The 21,280-nt window shown below is 43.3% G+C and overlaps 1 protein-coding gene across 1 annotated transcript in view; it reads left to right on the top strand.

Annotated features, from left to right (window-relative positions):
* LRGUK (leucine rich repeats and guanylate kinase domain containing) overlaps window positions 1-21,280 on the top strand; it is a 390,949-nt gene that overhangs the window by 226,443 nt on the left and 143,226 nt on the right. The window contains exons 10-11 of the mRNA XM_086918919.1: window positions 1,486-1,592; window positions 16,127-16,246. Coding sequence (XP_086775045.1) covers window positions 1,486-1,592; window positions 16,127-16,246 — 227 coding nt within the window. The remainder of the gene's footprint in view (window positions 1-1,485; window positions 1,593-16,126; window positions 16,247-21,280) is intronic.

Below are 21,280 nucleotides of genomic sequence, written 5' to 3'. Positions count from 1 at the left end.
TGTTCAATGGCAGAGAAGATGACGTATTACTGAATGTATTACTGCGAATAAACTTATCACTTTTAGCATGCATGTCAGAGAAATTGCTTGCGACATGTTTCCTGTAGCGGTTGTAATGAGTCCTGTTTATCTATAGCGGCCCTAGAAATTCCACAACAAAGGACACCAAACCCTAGCACAGATATGTCACGAGTGCATGTAGAAATTGAGTAACACAAGCCCCTGAACCTGAATTAGGGTAGGCAGAGGTAGCAATTGGTCTCCCGGTTTGCCCTTGCTAACCCTGGTCTCAGTGACTTGAAGCAGGGGCCTGCGATATCTGAGAGGCAATCGAGAACTCCCTTCCGCGAAGCTGCAAGGCGGTTGGTTTACCCACGCAGAGCGTGAGTCTTTTGATGGCAAGAGGAGGCTACGCAGTTATACCTGAAAGAACGGATAGTGCTTGATTTGTTTTAAGATGCAGAGGGTTGGTTTTGGTTCCTTTTGGAGGGCATTTATCCTGGGAGATTATTGGAGATTCTCCGCCGGGACAGATGTGAGGTACAGACTAATTGAGGCATCTCTTGCCGGATACGTAAAGCGGTGACTGGCTCCATTAAGAGTAGTTTTTGTGTTGAGTTGTGTTAACCCTTGTCCTGATAAGGCCCGAATCAGTAGGCTGAAACGCGTCGACCAGATGAAGAGGAGGAGTCCATCTAATTGAAATGTGAATTTTTGAACATTTGTTACACACACTATACAAGTGATTGAATAGAGAGTCAGTATGTCTGTGTTTATGCAGTGTGTAAAAAGGATTACCTCCCCATGGATTGCTGGACATATGCATCTGTTGGCAACCAGGTTTAAATGGATAGGTACTAAAAAAGTTTGAGCAATTTATGGTTGTGATTATGTGTTTTTGTATGTATAATGGTTTTTGTTTTATGTAAGATTTATAATTGTGCAGATATTCATATCTAAAATAAAGTAAAGATATGTTAAAGAACTAAGGACGCCCTCGTGAGTAAGTAAACTTTTGACAAGTTAAAATTGGGTCTAGGATCCCTTGCAAGGGATCAATTGTTTTGTCATTTTGCTGTAACAACTTGTGTATATTTATCTCTGGACATAATTTCTTTTGTTGTTTTATTTTTGCCCAGATGTATCCTTGGGGGATTAGGGCATAACCCGTTGTTCATGATACTTTGAAACAGGGGCAGGCAGGAGCAAAAAGTAAACGTGGATCAAAAGCCCTGTTTTCTTTCCGTAATTTCCAGGCAGTTACAAGGCTAAACATTTGACAAGAGCTTAACCCTGTGATGTCACTTGTGGCCAAAGGCTGCGTGAGGTCAAGTCGTGTACACCTGTCATTTTGGCAAATCGACGTCCATACACGGGCTTGTTTCATTGCAACATAGAGTCAACTCCAAGCAAATTGAATTTTCGTTGCAAACCTGAATTTAACTGCCTTGTCTTTACCGTTCATTCTTCTTGTCTTGGAAACAGGTTGCAGCAGTGAATAAGTACAATCCGCCCCCGGAAGTCATCGCAGGACAAGACCACATGGCCAACATTATGTACAGCATGATCCAGTCTCAGCGAGTCTTTGACAGGTAACATTTCCCTGAAGTTCCCAGCACGGCCTCTAAGTGGCGCAACAATAAAGCACAACAAAACTGACTGTTTCATTGATCGCTGCGTTTTCGGAAAGAATCTTTGTTCGTATTTCTTGTGTGTGGTATCACTTTGTTTTTCCTTCAAAATTCTTGGAGAAAGCCATCGCCAAATTACATCACATAATCCTGAGCTCCCATAATTCCCAGCTGCCACGGTCTTGTGGCTAATCGTGTCTTGTACTTAATACTGTGAAATGTGCCATTCTTTGACTGTAAAGCTACATTTAAATAAGCCTGTGAGTTGGTATAACATCTTGCATCTCAAAATGGTTGTATAATGCCAAACTCATGCAGGGCTGCCATCTCAGGCTGTGTGTTTTGGTGGAGAAAAAAGTGAAAACACGGTATAAACACACATCCCTATGTGCCATGTCCCCTAACACTGCATGTAATATTTTTAAGTCACCCCTACAGCAGGCTTTACAGCCCTAAGTCAGGGTAACTTGTATTACACATGAGGACATATCTGCATGAGCAGATATGCCCCGTGCTGGTCAGTTCCCTTGTTGACAGTACAAGTGACCAGGGACGTCATTTTAACCCATGTGCTGGACGTAGGTGAACACTACACAATGGCTTCACTGAAAATAGGGATGTTTGGTCGCAAACATCTCGTATGCACAATCCCACCCTGATTCAAGTGGTGGATTTGTGAATACATAAACACACAGAGGGCACCTTAGAGGTGCCCCTTGAAAACCTACCAGCCTCTGGTTTGTTAGCTGACTGTTCTCTGCCTGCCCATTACCTGAGACAGATTTCTGACCTCCCAGGGTAAGGACCTCAGCTCCTAAGAGGTCAGAAACAAAGCCTGCATGGAAAGAGGGTGTTCACACCTGCTCCCTCAGGATGACCTGCTGATTAGTATTCCAAGGCAGGGAAGCTTCAAAGAAGCCACTGCCTTTAAAATGCGACTCTAGCTCTCTTCACAGGAGAAGAAACTGACCCCCTTTGTCCAGAGCCCGTGGCACCTGGACAGGTGGGAAAATTAGTCAGTCAGGTAGGTGTGCCCACCCCCCTGGTTAGAACCACCCCTAAGGTGGGCTAATTGAGGTGGATACTAATACCAAGAGGGGTAGAGAAAAAAACATAAGTGATTTACCTGCAGGGGCACAAGTTGTGTTATTGAAAACTGCCCTCACTCACACACAAATGTGTGTGACATGCTTCATCATTGGGTCTGCTTACAATACATCCTGGCGTAGCCACACACAGGATGGAGCGTAGGGAGGGGGAAGACAAACAACATAAAAATAAATAAAATAAGTGTATATACGTGCTACAACACAAGACTGGGAACAGTGATAGAACAAGTCAGTGAAAAGGTGGTAAAAACTGGCTCGTGGGTAACCTATAATTCACCTTTATTCCAGGATCCCCAGCCGAGTCTAGAGTGGAGCGAGGCTGTACTCTTTAGACCAGAGTTCTTCAAACTGTGGGGCGCGCCCCCCCAGGGGGGCGCGACACCATCCCAGGGGGGGCGCGGACTCCACCCGAAAATCTTACATTTTTCTTTCACTAGAGAACTCCGGTAGAGGGGAGGGAGGGGAAATCATCGGGCCGATCAGCCCATGCTTTTCTCTGTTAATCACCGTCCCAGGAGGGGGTTAATTGTTAGAGCTGCGGCGGGAGGCCCCTGTTAAACCGAAAGCAAAGGAAGACAGTTCTGTTCCTTCGCCTTTGGTTTCAGAGGAGACTCCTTGCCTCCCACCGCAGCTGAAGCATTTCAGTTCAAGCCCTTCCCCGTTCAAAATTTGTGATCAATCAAGCCTCATGTCTGCGCCGCCTCACAGGCTTTCCTTTCTTCATGTGCTGCGCAAGACATAGCTGCCAAGGTTTCAGATTGCTATGTGTGACATTTTTTTTTATTTCATTGCAGTCATGAGTGATATTTCAACCACTATAAGTGACAATTCCTCGCGAGCAAAACAAAGCAATGAAGTCCATGGGAATGGATAAATATTACGAATTATAACCTTTTGAGCTGTGAGAAACTCGAAAAAGATCTTTAAACTGCTGCAGAGCACTTCCTATTGATCAAAACACATCTGCTTTTCATAACTAGGTGCATTTTGTACTGTGAAAATTGTATGTGCATTCATTCTGCTAGGAAAAGAGAAAACTAGTAATCTCAGTATGCAAAGTGTTTAGGATTAACAAGTCACGTTTCACAGTGTTACAATTCACATGAAATACACAACAGGAAGCAGCTACGGATGGGCCACATTATCGTACTTGGTGTTAAGTGGCAAGATCTGTATTGTATTTTCTTGGCTCGCGCCGGGTTCATACAAAAAGCCGAGATTTTTCCCCTCATCGCTGCATACTTTGCAGTGTTCTGAAAGCTGCGAAGTTAAAGATAACTCTCTCTTAATTAAAGTAAATAAAGGCAAAGTCCATTGTAAAATGTATAGACTTTATGAAGACAATCTTTTTTGATAATTTTGTCATGCTTAAGCCTTAAATCGTCACGAACAAATGGCCAGTATGGCAGTATTTAGCAACCTTACCAGTGAGTGGGAAACGCTGAATGTGCAAGAATGGCTCCAGTGCTGCTTTCCGGGTTCTCTCAATTCAGTGCTGCTGGCGTCCATAGCAAGGCAGAAGCACCGGAAGGGGCTCTTGCTCAGGGCACAAGGTAGTTGCAAGGCGACCAGCCTCAAGGCAGGCATTAGTTCAGTTATTTTGCTGTGTTGGCTGCCTGGTGCATTCGTTCACCACCCTCACCCATACCCTCTTCCCCCCTCACCGTTTGATTTACCCATATACTATTAGCCAGAGACAGACTGCGTGACTGCAGTCCTTACTAATAGAGGGCATGCAGGCACTGCAGCTCTGAGCTGCTCAGAACTGCCAAGCCTTTTGAGCATTAAATGAAAAGGATGCCACCTTGCTTTGGGCCATACCAACATACCTCAGTGCTGCACGTTTGACCTCTCACACACCTGCTTCTGGTGTGTCTTCCCTTAGTCTTGTAACTTCACCATGACGTGGCCCATGACACTGTGCCTGCAGAGGTGCCAGTAAAATGCAGAGTGGAGAAAACCGGCGCTAGCAGATTTGACCCTAGCAAGAGGCTTTGCTAGACAGTTAATGACACTGTGATGCATAGGCTTGGAATATTGGAGGTAACAGGTATGGGGCAACCATGAGCCTGCAGTATACTGAATACCGTTTAAGACTAGATGTGGAGCACAACCTGAGGATGGCAGTAGCAAATATCCATCCACAGAGTGACCGTCTGTGGTAAAAAACATGCACACCCGTCACATTTATGTTGGTGGTGTTATTATTAATCTATGTCATGTGTGGAACAAAGCATCCTAGTAAAAACAATTTGCACAACTTTTTATCTTGGAAAATTGTGTTTTGAACTGTATAGTAAGCCTCTGTCATTTCACCACACCCACTCACAAACCTGTAGTTTACTAAACATTCTTGTTGTGTAGAACATTATTTGATGGATATGGCTCGTGATATGCGCGTGGCAGTCGATTATGTAGTGTCCCAGATTCCACACATTTTTGTCAGGTGGTGGGGGGGCCCAGCATCTAAAAAAATTCAGCTGGGGGGGCTCAACCTACAAAAGTTTGAAGACCTCTGCTTTAGACAGACAGCAGTACTGTAAGTGTGCATGTCAGTTTGGCCAGCCATCTTCTGACGGCCAAACTGACACGCACACTTAGATTTCTCCAACCAAGCTATATTGTATAGCTAGGTGAAGAAATGGCACTGACTCCTAGTCCCTTAGCATGAGAGCAGTGTCTGGATTGGGTGGGGAGTCTGGGAGCCTGTGCTGGCCCTTAAAAGTCTTATTGGAAGAGAGGAGCACCGACGCGGCCCGCTGTGGGATCAGCAGGTAAGTGCATTTTTTTGGTTTTATTATTTGCCCCGCCCCATCACTTTATTTTGACAGTAGCCTCCCCTGGTCAGGGGTGCTACTCTTGGGGCTTCCTGTTCATCAAAAAGAATGGCAGTCTTTTCCCGATACTATTTTCCATGCCGACGTGCATATGATAACCGAAACATACTTATACAAAAGTTCAGGTTTACATAGTGACCTTTGGTCCTTGGAGCAATAAAATGGAGTAAATCAGATCTCTGATGTAAAGAGAATTTCTAATTATTACAAACTTGTGTTTATCTAATGATCTATACTATAATCTACTGAATACAAGATGTAGAACTACTCCCCCCTCCCCCGTTCTCTGGTCCACTAGTTTATTGCATGATACAATAACTGATTGTATATATTCAATAAAAAGAAAAAACAAATACAGAACATCCATGATTAGAGACCAGAAGACAATTTAAGATGTGAAATAATACAGTACTACTGTGTATCAGTCAGTGCAGTTTCTGGTGACATGGGAGATGGGGATAATGTGGGCCTGGTCTGCCATGTTGGAGGACTTAGTATGTCTATGGCTGTAAATGTTTTGAGCATTTGGTCCCACTTCAGAGAGGTAGGAACCCTACGCAGCCCTCGAAATTCTTCTTGTCTGATAGTTGCGCTTTCTGCAGTGCACCAGCGGATCGTTTCAGTCTGCCAAGAGAGCGGTGTGGGGGAGAGGCAGATTTCCAGCGCATTGTGATTGCTCTTTTCGCTATTAGGTTGGCCAAATCGGCAAATCTGTGCTGGACCTTCTGCTGCTTGGGTCGTGTAATTAGGCCCAGTAGGCAACTTTCTGCCGTTGTCCAAATGGCCGTACCGGTGATTTCCTGCATTCTGTAGTTAATTGTCTGTCAGTATGCATGCAAGCGTGGGCATGCCCATAACATATGGAGTAGGTCTACATCCTCCTCCTGGCATCTAGGGCAAGCTCGCTGAGCATTAGGGAATATGCGATTGATACGATGTGGTGTGAGGTATGCCTTATGTAATATCATTCACTGAATGTATTTGAATTTAGAGTTGCGGGACACTTTCTTAGGGAATTCTAAAACAGAGGCTCATACCTTGTCCGTCATTTCCCTTCCCAGTTCCAGAGACTACTTAGTGCGGAGTGGGGTCAATAAAATGTCTGAGTGTGACCGAATCCCTCTATATAGCCAGCGGGTGAGATGGCTTACCTCTCCCATTATAAATACTGCATTCACTAGTTCATGCTTAGGGGGTTAAATACCATCAGTAGACCAACGGAGTTTGATGTAATGGGAAATGGCTGCGTGTAGGAGAAAAGGGGCCGAAGGGATCCCGTGGGTATAAGTAAAATTCCCAAGAGCCGCCAATGTACCATCAAGGAACAGTGCTCCAATCATTGACACCCCTCCTCGTGCCCAGGAGGATATTGTTCTTTTTGAAACTAATCCTGTAGCAGTTGGTATCCCAAGCAAGGGGATATTGGGAGAGTACGGTAGGGCCCTTTTGGTGTACTGAAGTGTCTTCTTCCAGTACATTAATGCGGTCCTGAGCAAAGGGGGAGTAGTGGGTGGGATCTTGCCATGGGGCAAGAGAAAAGTGTGGAGAGCCCCCCGGTCAAGAAGCTGGGGTGTATAGCCAATTTCCTGTAAGTGTCGTCCCGCTAGCCAGTAAGATAACCACTGTAATTGGCTAGTCATGCAATAAGCTCGAAAGTCTGGGGCACTGAGACCTCCCTCCGTACTTGGCAACTGTAACTTGGCAAGACTAACTCTCCTATGTCCCTTACACCAAATAAGAACTGATAGGAGTGTGTCAAGCATGCAGAATATATGGGCCGGGAATATAAACTGCAGATTGGTAAAAATAAAAGTAAAGGAGATGAGGAAGCATCACCATTTTGGAAATGGCTATTCTGCCCATCACTGAGAGGGGCAGTGTGGTCCAAAAAGAAACCTGCTTCCGGAGTGATCCAATGGCTTTTGTAAAAGATGAAAAATTAGTTGGCCCTTTGTTGAACGAAAATATTAAAATTGAACTGTAGTTTATATTAATTTCTGTCTGTTAACCTGCTTGCAAATAAAATGAACCCACCAGTCATAATGAAATGTTGCTCCATGGTGCACAGCTGGTGCACAGAGGGTTAAATTAAGTTGTCTGAAATTCAGCTGAAACCAGAAAAGAATGACAAGTGAACATGAACATGAACTGCAACCACCTCAAACTGAACCCGGACAAGACCGAGTTGGTCCTGACGGGGGGTGGTTGCAGTCCCTGGTCTCCTTCCTTCTGGCCCTCTGCCCTTGGCCCTTCCCCTCTTCCTGTTTCCAAGGTTAAAACCTTGGGTATTTTCATTAATCCCTTGCTTACCCTTCATACGCAGATCAATGCAGTTGTATCTGCTTGTTTTTTCTCTCTGCGGATTATTCGAACGGTTGCCCGCTTCTTCTCAACTGCTGCACTCAAGCTCATCCTCATGGCCATGGTGCTTTCGCGCCTTGACTATGGGAACGTCATCTACAATGGTGCGCCGGCTTATCTGCTCCGCCGGCTTCAACAGATTCAGAATCAGGCGGCCCGCCTGATCTACGGTCTCCCCAGGTTCAACCATACGACCCCTCTGTTGCAATCTCTCCATTGGCTCCCAGTGAGGGAGAGGGCCCTTTTTAAGCTTGGGTGTATCACCTACCAGGCCAGATCAGGGACCGCTCCCGTCTTCCTGTGTGAAGCCATTTCCCCTTACCTTCCTTCCCGAGAACTCCGTTCCACTCATTTGGCTTTTCTGTCAGTCCCTCGTTTCAGAAAACAGAAGTCCGGTGGGGCCAGATTTGCAGTGCTGGCTCCTTCCTTCTGGAACTCACTTCCATTTACTCTCAGGTCGTCATCTTCCTACCTGGAATTTCGCAAACATCTTAAAACATTCTTGTTCTCCAGATCTGTAGCTTTATAACCCTTCCTCCGCACCCACTGGTTTTCTGCCATCTAGCGCCATGAAACCGATTCTGGTATAAGTGCGCTCTATAAATATTTTAAAATTCAAAATTCAAATGAACGTGCCCATTCTGCTGTAGCTCCAAGTTGTTTAATGATTCACTAGCCGTTCACCTATGTACAGAGCCAGTTCAGTCAGTTCAGCGAGCCCTTTCTAGGAATCGTTCGCTGACCTAGGACGTGACAAGTTTGGCCTGCCCTTGCCCCGTTAAGTGAAGAGGCGAATTGTTTGTTCAGCACAGATAGCATAGATAGCAAGGGCGTCATTTGTGTTGGAAAGCAGAAAACACGGGCCTCTGCTGATAGTAGATCAACATTGCACATTGACATTTCAAGATAACCGGCCAAGGCAAGGCTGAAAGTCAGGAGGTGGTAGTTTAAAGATTAACCTGTAGCTGCATGGTCAGATGTGTCGCAAATAATGTAAATTGTGAACGTAGACATATTTTTGAAATGCACCTTGATACTGTAATGTACACGTGGACCTAATTCTAGCATGATCACACCATGATGTAATTTATTAATATTTACTCCGGTCTTTCCAAATAAGAATACAAGCATTAGGATAGCAGGCCCATCAAAAGAAGCAAATAAGAATATACAATTTTTAAAGTTAAAATTAAGAAAACACAATGCAATAGGGAGTATATGTATTAAGAGTAATGGGACCTATCAGGTGGGAAATAGTACAAATTGTAACATGACATTTGAAATGACTGCCGGAAATATTAGCATTCCACTTTACGTAGGTGACTCAATTTATTTCATTTGTGGAGAGAAGACTTATACATGGCTTCCAACAAATTGGGGTGGTTGTTGTCACCTAGGTTTTGTATTACCTGCTATAGCAATAAAATACACAAAAGAAGTTCGAAGGGACATGCAAAGACATGCACCACGGCGAGGCAGGAGAAGTGTGGATGTGGATCAAAGAGATACAGCATCACAGATAGCGGGTGACATATTTAAAGGAGTGATACCATGGATTGGTCCAGCTATCAACTCCAGGGATATACGTAGATTATCCAGGCTACTAGAAGCAACAATAAATGAAACAACAAGTATACTTGAAAATATTACAGTAGAGCTTCAAGCTGTGAGATTAGTTTCGTTACAAAATAGAATGATTCTCGACATGATGCTAGCAGAAAGGGGAGGAGTCTGTGCAATTATAGGGGTGTCCTGTTGCACCTATGTCCCGGACTCCTCTGTTACTGTCAGGGAAGCAATAAAAAGATTGCATCATATAGGTGTAGAAGCACATCAGGATTCTGGTACATGGGATATAGGAGGTTCACTTTGGAGTTGGTTGAGCGCATGGGGTTGGAAGAAAGGAATGGTGTTCATAACAATTTTCCTACTAATAATAGGCTGTTGTCTATTAGTTAATTGCCTGCCAATGTGCTGTTCCTACCTCGTCGACGCCTGCTTCGCCGTCGAAGATTCCGTCGACGATGCCTCCGCCGTCGACGAAGATTCTCCCGTCGACGACGAGCCTTCCGGCGACGACGAGACCGCCGCCGCCGATTCCATCGACAAGACAACCGTCGACGACTATTCCGTCGACGAGTCCACCGTCGACGACATTTCCGTCGACGAGCCTACCGTCGAAGATGATTATTATTCCCTCGTCGGCGTGTCCACCGTCGACGACGACTTAGACCTTGACGTCGACGACCACCTCGTCGACTATGTCTTTTCCGTCGACAGCGACTATGATTTCAACGTCGTCGATGCCAATTGTTACTTCAATATCTGCAGAATATGAGTCACTGTCAACGTATATTTCTGCTACGTTAAAGTTTGCAAGACCTGCGCCTTTACAGTTTACACCTGTTTTGAGCTCTACATTGTCATCCAATAGAACATTTTATCATGATGTGTCACACATTTCACCCTTGCCTCCTAGCCATTATTTGGAGGAATCTGAGGATGACGATGATCCTTATGGGCAGGCACGTGACCCTTCCCAGCTCAGGATAAAGTATCATGAGGAGGAAGAAGAAGAGGGCAATATTATGAGCCTTGTGAGTCATTGAGAGTCATTGAGAGTGCTAAAGTTAAAAAGATCTACGCCTCCTTCTCCAAACAACCAGAAAAGGGTTCAGACTTCATAGCAGACAGTCCATCGACAGCCCCAGAATCTGCACTACGAGATTTTAACGTCCCCACAGCTGACAAATTAACAAAGATATGTCGAAGCGTGAAGTCTGGGTCCCCTAATGATCCGGCCCCGGCCTGGGTATTCTCAGAGGGCCTAACAGCCCTGGAACCCCACATTAGACACGTTTTACAAACCTCCTTTTCCACTCAACGGGTACCGATGGAGTGGAAGAAGGCCATAGTACTGCCTATCAGAAAAAAAACCAACAATAAGCCTGGAGGTTCTGGAAAACCTCAGACCCATTTCCCTACTGCCGTACGTGGCAAAGGTGGCTGAGAAGGTGGTTAACGCTCAGCTCACTGAACACCTGGAAAAATGGAATGTACTCCATCCTTCACAATCAGGCTTCAGGGCGGGCTACTCCACGGAGACGGCCCTCCTTAGAGCTACTGAGACCTTAAGAGCAGGGGCAGATGCAGGTCACACTATGGCCTTGATTATGCTTGACCTTAGCGCGGCTTTTGACACCGTAGCACATTCCATCTTGCTACGGTGTCTACAAGAAGCCGGAGTCGTTGGTCCTGCGCTGGGCTGGCTGCAATCGTTTCTGACGGAAAGATGCTTCCAAGTACAGCAAGGGACTTGCCGATCAGTGGAGATGTCACTAGACCAGGGAGTGCCTCAGGGCTCGGCTCTAAGCCCTACTCTTTTTAACCTATATATGGCCACACTAGCGAAAGTGGTACAGGCCTATGGGGTGGAACTGGTGTCGTACGCTGACGACACCCAACTGCTCATCTCCCTATCACAGAACACCTCCAACACCCCTCACAACTTCAAAGCATGTATGCAGGCCCTAGCTGAATGGATGGATGCCCACTGTTTAAAACTTAATGGCTCTAAAACAGAGGTGTTGGTGGTAGGGGGGAAAAGGGAAGACTGGTCGGATGAATGGTGGCCTTCTTGTCTGGGTCCTACCCCCATACCATGTCAGGAGGCAAAGAATTTAGGGATCTGGATGAACCCTGCCCTCTCTTATGATGGCCACATCAGGCGTCTTGTAGGCAAATGTTTTGGAGTACTGAAGACTTTTAACAAAACTTTAGACCTCCTCCCTCTGTCGGCCAGAAGAACACTAACGCAGGCACTAGTGACCTCGCGATTAGACTATGGCAACATCTTGTTCCTAGGGGCTACCGAAGGCAGCTTAGGCCACCTACAAGTCATACAGAACTCCGCCGCCAGACTGGTGCTAAGAAGACCCAGGAGAGCCAACTCAAAAAAGGCACTGGATGCGCTTCATTGGTTACCTGTAAAGAAGCGTGTGCGGTATAAGTGCCTCCTCTTCTGTCACCGTATCGTCTGGGACAGATCGCCGACTTACCTCAAGGACTTAATCAGCAGATACGAACCTACTAGGTCCCTACGATCAGAGGGCGCCGGACTGCTGATAGTCCCTAGAATTAAGAAGGCAAGAATGGGTGGACGCTCATTTGCACTCCAAGCAGCCCAACAGTGGAACAAACTCCCCTGTGCTCTGAGACTGGAGAGCAACGAATCGCGGTTTAGGGCCCTGCTCAAAACTCATCTATACTCCTTATAATCCGGGTTGTCTGTATGCTGATTTCTTGGACAGTGTCAGCGCGGGGACACGCCGTGATGGCGTTACTGTGCGCTCTACAAACTCGATATTATTATTTTACAGAAAGTTTCCATCAGGAACCTATGGATCAAATGCCAGCAGCTTTGCTACAAGATCTTTCGGCGATGCTTAAAGTCTATAATAGTCGTTTTCCTCCAACTCCGCAACAAGTTTCTACTCCTGTAGATATACAACCTGTAACACCTGCAACGCCAGTTTCTGAGCCCCAGGTGGCACTACCTTTGCAATTGTTGTATGATGAAGATAGAGACACAGTAGCAGAGGAGGGAGAAATTCCTAATTTACCAACTACCGTAGATGAATGGGATGAATATCTGATCCTAGATCCAGCTTCGCCTATTCCTCCAGCTGCAGACTCTCCTCCTGAGGACACAGGAGGTTTTCACGCCATCATGGAGAGAGCAGCTACAAGATTTCACCTGACCCTGCCAGTACAAAAGACAGAGTGTTTTTTGTATGATTTTAAAGACAGAAAGTCCACACGTTCCATTCCCATAATTGATCACATTTGGGAAGAAGGAATAAAGATTATGAAGACTCCATTTTCCATTCCTGCAATTCTGCATCGGATTGATAAAAAGTACAAGGCACAGGATGATGCCCCTGCCTGCCTTTCAGGTCACCCTAAAGCGGATTCAGTAATTTCTCAGGCAGCGCAGAGAAAATCTAGGAATCCTTCCACTCCTATAACGGCTCCTCTGGATAAAGATGGAAGGCGCCTTGATAACATATATTTTCACAAGAACAAGGGAACCCAAAAGGTATATCATAGGGACCTTGGGCAGTATCAATTTGCAAAAGACAATGGTCCCTATATGTGGACAGGATAGCAAAAAATAATAATCATACACCTAATAAGTAGTATGTTTCTTTGTTCAGCCGGACAAGAATTTTATTTTAAATGATCAAGTTCATAGAGAGAGTTTTAAGACCAAGATAACAAGTGGGCACAGCCGTGACCCAAAACATTTAAGACAAAACAACAAAGAAATGGCCAAAATGGCAAAGCGAAAATCTGTCTGTATACTATTGTTCAGTGCTACAGACTCAATCTCTTAAACATAACCATACCATTGCATCAAACAATATAGCATTCATCATATTGCATATGGGGTTTTTTGTCGACGACGTTTCGATGCCTTTTTAAATTATGACATCATCATCAGGACAAGAATTATCAGCATTATTGTTTTGTTCAACAATTATTAACACAATGCCTATTATTGCATTACTTTCAAAACAATTGCGGGGCTTCCATCAAGGTTGTATGGAAACGCCAGGAGTGGAGCGCGATGGCTCAATTTGTATTGGCAGGAGCACTGTGGCTAATACGGCAGTCCGATGGAAGTGAACTTCCGAGCAACCATGCGAGCAAGCTAATCAACCCTCATTGTCAACATAGGTAAGTGTTTTACAACCATAGCAGGTGCTACGGTTCGGGCAACAAACTGCTTGGCCATTTTAAGCAGATATGACCGACAGTTATGGTCCGACATCTCGCCATGCATAGAGTACTTACCTGAAGACAAGAAAATAGAAGCACGGAAAATTCTGATGGAAGGTGAAAGATCAGCTTCTGAGATCATAGATATCTCTGTAGATATAGCATCGCTTGGATTTCGTCAGCTCGCTGGAGCAGCTACATTAAGATAACAAGGCTGGCTCAAGTCTACAAATTTTCGACCTGAAATACAAACAAAAATACTTGATCTGCCCTTCGATGGTGACATCTTGTTCGGCAAGCATATTGATGATGCTCTTCAAGAGATAAAGAAAGACACAAATACTGCTAGATCTTTGGGTGCTTTGCAGCATAGGAAGACACCTTTTCGTGGAGCAAGAGTCAGAGGATCCTACTCCTTTCGGGGAGGATACTAAAAGTATCCACAGCAAGGTAACCAAGGTCGTTATGGGTACAATTATCAACAACAGCAACAAAGCTACAAAAATCCTCCGGCGGCTGCCTACCCGCATCGATGCTGCGGCGATTTTCGCGCTGTGCGGCGATTTTTTAATTACCGCGTTACATGACGAGCTCAGCTCGTCATCAGCACACGCCACCCGTGGGTGATGACGAGCTGAGCTCGTCATCAGCATCGAAAGAGACAACAAGGCAAGAGACGTCAGACTCAAGGCAGAGATTCTGCCAGAATGCAGTGACATTCTTTTTGCACCTGCACCAGAACCAGCTTTCAAAATTCCCCGATTGACTGGTTTCCAAAAGTTTGGTTCTTTTTACAAAAAGACTGAGATAGGCTATTGTAGTGACATTTCTATACACTGTAGCCTATGGTATAATGTTATTATGACTATAATGTTTATGTTTTATTGTACCGCGAGACTCCCACCTCATCGGCGGGGATGATTCTAAGCATGTGAATCTATGAAAGATACCAATACTGGATAACTGAAGTTACAGGTAAGTAACTAGTTTTCTTCTCCAGAGAGGCTAGCATGTAGGTCCAATCAAGTGTATCAAACGCCTGTCGCATCTCCAGCAATATGCATCCAGCCATGTGAGAGATTTCGGCTGCTGCTTCCATTATATAATGAAGCCATCTAATATTGAGGGAGGTATTGCGGCCTGGTATGAAGTTGGTCGATGTGGATCAGTTTTGGGAGGTATGGGAGGAGGCGATCTTACTGAGGATTGTATACTCGGTAGATAACAATGAAAGGGGGCGGTATCCTGACATGTCACGTGGATCTCTGTTTGGCTTGGGGAGAGAAATAACTTGCGCCTGCATGGTTGTCAAAGGTAGGGCACAACTCTCTAGTACTGCCCTGCAGAGGGTCTCTAAGCGTGGGGTGAGTTGTGCGGCATAGGCGAGTAAAATTCTGCAGGTAAACCGTCCAACCCAGGAGTTTTATTTCTGGGAAGATCCTTAATGGCTGCTTTAATATCAGTTTGAGTGATAGGGGCTTCCAACTCGGACTGGGCAATTAACTTTATTAATATTGATGTCTATTTTATATTAAGAAGGTCATGTAGACCCATGTGCAAAATCAGGAGCAAAAAGCTCCCTGGTCCACATTATATGTGCACCACATGTTGTCTATGTTTTGCACCAATTTACACATCTCCAGAAAAAGGTAAGAAATGTGCGAAAATGCCATTTTCACCAATTTCTTGCATTTTACTTTCTCACTTTTCTTTGCAGTGGGTGCAAACAGAAACCACGAGTGAGGGCAAAGTACGATAAGCTCTCAAAAGCAATTGTGCTCAGAAGAGGAGCAAATGCTACTTACACCTGTTCAGCACTTTCTGAGTGACCCCCATAAGACATCAAAAGCAATAATATGTGTCCTTCTTTTATTTCTACTTAACACATCTGTTGCATTAGAGCACTGAGAAAAACCAGCGCAGCAGAATTTTTTTTAAACACATTTTAAATAATGTTTATTCTTGCCATTCCGCATCTGTATAAGCATGGGCATTTGTAAGAATATGTTTAAAATAATTTGGATACTGTGTTAGTGTTCTTTGAGCCAAAATCCACTGTCCAATGTATTTGATGAAACAACTTAAACTGTGGGTTCCCTTTTAGTTAGCACAGCACGCTGTCACTGAAAGAGTTTGAGTTTGTAATGTGATCATAACAAAAGTGGAGCATATTCAGGTTGCTCAATTTTATGCCTTTATCTAAAAATCTTTATGTAACATGGAATGAAATTTTGGAAGAGAGGCCGTTAGAGGTTTCTTTTGTAATATATTACGTAAATAAGGTGGATGTCTTGCTTTGTGTTTTTATATTGAAGACATTCTAAGATGAACGTTTTCTTCTTAAAAATAAAAAAAAATTACAACCACAATGGAAACTGCCTGTATTGATAATATGTTCTTCTTGCAGTACTTTGCCCAGCCAGGAGGCTCCGTACCCAATGCTGGTCATGACGGGCCCCCAGTCCTGTGGAAAGCGTGAACTCACCCACAGGCTGGTCAGGGATTTCAAGGATTTCTTCCGATATGGGTATGTCTAGCAAAGATTTGATGGGCTTCATAGCAAAGTATTCCGCTGTCCAGAGGAAATGCTGATAGAAAAGTGTATTGGGTCTCCCAACATTTCGTTTCCTAGCAATGTGAGCTTTATATACCTGTCTTCACTTTCACACTTTCCTTTGCATATTGAATACATCAGGCACCACTGGCTCAGCTTTAAATAGGGTTTCTATTTATCTTTTTGAGTGCTCCTTCTAAGGGCTCATACAATAACGGACCTAAGCACACGTAGGTCCGTAACAGGAATTCCAGGGAAATTGGTGGTGCTCTGCTTGTCTCCAATCGAGCACTGCGGCTCATCGCCAGTGTTACATACTCTGCACACCTGGTAGGAGCTGAGTCTCATTAAGCTTATCAAGAACAGTTTACACCACCAACAGCACCCAACCTCTTCCTCACCCATCCCCTAACTATCCACTACAGAACCTCCCTACCCTGGATGCAATGTTCCATATTCTACATATCTAACATTCCACAACTAAGGAATGCATACCTCTGCTTAGTACAAATTCCACAACATTTCTCTCGCTGTCTCTAGCCATGTAAATCTAACTGCATTACAGCTATTCATCAAAGGTTGGTTCTACAGTTCCTCATGTTGTAGTCATCGAAGATGGATGTCCTGTATTTTCATTCTTCAAGAGCATGTCTCCTTTTACCTAATAAGTCCACTGTTCCTTAACACTCAGGCTATTGCCTGCTCAATTAAAAACCTTATAGGTCTTTATAGTCTCTCTTTGTGTATGGACACCTCATCTGCACTATGTTTAAGGCCTATACTGTCAAGTGCAAAATGTAAGAAAATCCATCAATTAGTTCCTTTCCCCTCAGCTGTTTAACTCCCTGCTTCTTAGTTCTCAGTAAACTAGACTATTGCAATAGTTTACTCGTGTGCCTCTCTCAGTAGTCATTCTGCAAGGTTTTAACTCTTGTGCAGTCTCCCTGAGAAAACCTCATTCTCCTCATATTGCTGCCATGTTGGCTGGCTCACTCCAAAAAAAGAGCACACCATACAGGCCCTTTTAGGCCGATCTAAGGTATAGCCTCAGATTATCTTTCTTACTCTTGACCTGCTCTTCGCTCATTGAGCACACAAGTCACTCCAGTAGTGTAAAACAACCCAATGGCGCTTTCTCCTGCTCTTTGAAAGAAGATAGAAATAAGTACTTTAGCCTACTTTGTAATTTCTGTAGATCTATATCTATCTTAGATATAATATTAGGTTTAGTTATAATTGTGCCCTGTCTTTATGTGTACATTGAGAAAATGTTCCTACTCACCTGCCTTCATACTTTCAGTTTAATGTTAACTCCCCATTTGCAAACATGTACCCCTACTATGGTCAACTACAACATTTCTGATCAAAATGTTGTACAGGAAATAAAATTAATTCTGGCAACTCAAATTGTTGTTACCTGTCTGACCCATTATGCCTTATCAAACAGTTTAATTAATCAGCTAGAGTTCTGTAGGGCTCACCTGCATATTATCTTATAGCTGGAATTATCTGAAAAGACTTTGGTTTGGTTTGAGATATCCTGGGTGAGAACGGCTACAGCATTGCACTTCATTGTTGGCTGAACAGTGGTTTTATGTTCTGTTGGTCCAGTTTTGCCCATTGCTTTTCATGATTAGTTCTGATTGAAATTCAGACCATCGGTATTCCCAGGAAGCACCCAATGTTTTATCCCAGGTAGGGATTTCTAAGCTTACTTACCCCTTTCATCAATCAGTTGGTAATTTGTGTACTCAATTGAGGGGAAGTATATTTATTTTATTGGATTTGAGACCAATCTTATTAGATAGCTTTGGAATATATGGCTGTATCACATGCTTTCGTTTTGGAAATGATTACGTTCTTTAACTGGACATTGCATAGTAGTATATATTATAGTAGTTCCGCTGGATATGAATTTGAAAATCAGTGATGAAGTTAAGTTAATCATATTCATGTCCAAGAACTCCTAGTTCCTTGGATCAATGTAATATAAAAAAATATATATATATTAGGGTATACTATACCATGACTATTCCCTTCTTTTCACTGATTACTTATCTCAATCACCTCCCTAAAACTCGTTTGGAAAAAAACATATGCCTAGATCTCTTAATGTTTAAAAGCTTTACTTTGAATTTTACAAAACAACCTCCCAGGTTTTAGTTCCTTTCCTTCAAGCCTTTGAAATGAGAAGGGGCCCGGACACATCAAACTATATTGTTGCACTTTCTCCATTTTCCGTGAATTACTGCTGCCTCCTAGACGTGCCCACAACAATTGGTGATACTGATGAAAAAAAGCAGTTCTTAACAGAATCTCTGCCCATGGGTACCTCCACACACCAGACCCTCACCTGAACAATTTGCAGATTCATGATTCAAGTTCTCTCAGTACTGGCAGCTGGTATGAATCATTCTCTGTGGTCTTTGACTGCATTCTCCTCCACGATTTTAGATTATAAAGCTCATGTGAGCATAGGTCTGATGCTGTAAAGGCTAGAATAGTACATTATTTTTCAAATTTCACTCTTAATCACAGTTCCCTTTCTTTAGTTATAGTTAATTGATGTTGGTGCTAAAGACTCACTTCTAGCTATGCATGGTATGCGATAAATTTGGTAGTGGGCATTATGTAGGGCCTGTGTTATTATATTACGGAACTGCCATTTCATTTGTTGTTGCTATTGCTCTGTTGGGATTGCTGGGGCATCCCTCTCTAGTTCTCTCAGGCAGATGGCGATTGAGGTGAGGGACATCTCCACACGTTAAAGGTAAATTTAGTAGAAGTCACTGGTGGTCAGAGCTATATAAGAGGCATCCTCTCTGCAAAGACTCTCAATACCAGTCAAAAGGCTGCAACCCCTCAGTGGCCTTTCGGTCTATTTCGATGGATTCATTTCTCTAAAGTACCAGCATGTCATACATTTGAAATACCTTAAAATTCACTAATATGCCTGACATCCTTATTCCACAGTGGGTGCGTGTAATACTAGAGTTGGTACTAGTTTGTCAGATCAGAATTTAGAAGTAATTACTCTTGGGTTGATCAAGCCTCATGCAAATATTCCAGGAACTATAATGAAGCTATGGCCAAACTCACTCTAAATGACCTCGTATTGTTTGTGTACCTTTTGCTCTGCTTCTGTGCAGCATTTTATATATTCCCCTTTAAAGATGTTTCCCTCTCTCTTCTAATAGGAATAAGTAGAAGGAGCAGAGATCGGTGCACAGAACATTTGGCATTCCTCCATATATAGTAATGAACTCCCCTCTTCTGGCACAATTGGTCAATCCCTATTGTTTTTACTTATTCTTGATATAGTTGACAATAGCAAAGACAAGCTTTATTTGGACAGGCATGGGAATTTATAAGGACATACAATTACTTACTTACTTACTTACTTACTTGTTTCAAGGAGTTTTGTTGCGAAAATCCCATATCTTTTTTTTCTTCTGAGTTTTTTGCTTTAAACTCAGGTTTTCAACCTTGGAACCCCACCCTAATGGTTCACAGACTGAGGCTCCATGACAGTCCATTAATATGTAGCAGCTCCCTTGAACCAATTTCCCTTGCAGAAGTTCAAGTCATCTAGCCTTTTCTTATCATTCTCAATTGTACATCCGCTGGTGTTTGTGTGTTTTTCTTTAGCCTGGGGATTCTCGGTTCTTTTAATCTTGAGGAGATGGAACAGTAGTGGAATTGATGTCATGGAAGAAGATGGATGAATTAAAATGGCCTGCAGCTTCAAGAGACCAACATGTTAGTTTTAAACTATCAATGATGGACCTTGCATCCTCTTTTGAAAACAAAATCTTCACAGCAGAAGTTGTAAACAATTGAAAAATGAAGATTATTATTTACCTATTTACGTTTAATCATATAGAAGCAACATGAAACCTTTCTACAGCTTTCAAGCAAGTAATCTGGGAACGGCCTTTAGAGCAAGGCAGGAAAGAGAAAAGAACATAAAGATGTGAGGGCAACCCTGCAGCATATGGCAGTTACAGACCGATAGAAATAATCATTTGAATCATTTATAGACATCCATAGTTTCTATTCTTCTGAGCTGCAAATATGTGCCATGGTGGCAGTTGCAAAGGCCTGTTACATGTTCGTTCCTTGTAAGTACTTGGTGCGCAATTTTTAGGAACTGTTTTGGTTCTTGATTTCTTTTAGTTACAGGTGCCAGTGTAGATTTCCCATTATTTATTTCTTTGCTACCTTGAAGATTTGGAGATTGTGTCCAGCTAACACTTGCAAGCCATTAGGAACCACCAACAAAAATTATGGATGAACATGATAGAACCAAGTCTTCTTAATCACTATGAATTCTTCTGGGTGGGAAACTGTTTAAGCCCATTTCTGCCATTACCGTTGGGAAGCAACCAAATAAAGAAATAGTCAGTCAGTCAATGAACTTTATTTCGATTCATACATAGAATCATAAAAGTATAAACAGATTAAAAGAGAACATTACACAAATAATTAAAAAGTCCATACAATTATATTGACACCCATAGTACATATTATATTTCTAGATTAAATTTGCAATACATTTAGAATAAAAGGGTCACATATATGAACAAAAAATATTGTAAAGTGCTTGTGCGTTCCATGTAGATACCAATCTATACAATAATCTACTACATGTATGTCAAATAGTAACAGAAGGTTTCCAATAATGCTGTTCAATATCGATTTCTAATAGTGAGCGCCAGTCTAATAAAGCTAAGCACGGCACTACATATAGCTGGAGTTGATAAGGACAATAAATACTCGTAGCCCTCTTTATAATAACGGGATCCAAAAAATAACAAGACAGGCTTAACCTCATAACTGCTATTGCACATTCCTCCCCAGTGCTGCGCTGTCCATTAGAACTAGTGCTGAATGGACGTTCAATGGTCGTGCGCAGCACTGGGGAGGTAGCGCTGCTGACGACCATTGGCCGTCAGCAGCACTTAAGGGGCTAATGAACCGATTTCTTGGGTCTTTATACAGGGTACA

Source organism: Lissotriton vulgaris, chromosome 1_1, assembly GCF_964263255.1.
Source record: "Lissotriton vulgaris chromosome 1_1, aLisVul1.2, whole genome shotgun sequence".
In the NCBI taxonomy this organism is placed as follows: domain Eukaryota; kingdom Metazoa; phylum Chordata; class Amphibia; order Caudata; family Salamandridae; genus Lissotriton; species Lissotriton vulgaris.
This window is presented reverse-complemented; position numbering and strand designations above follow the sequence as displayed.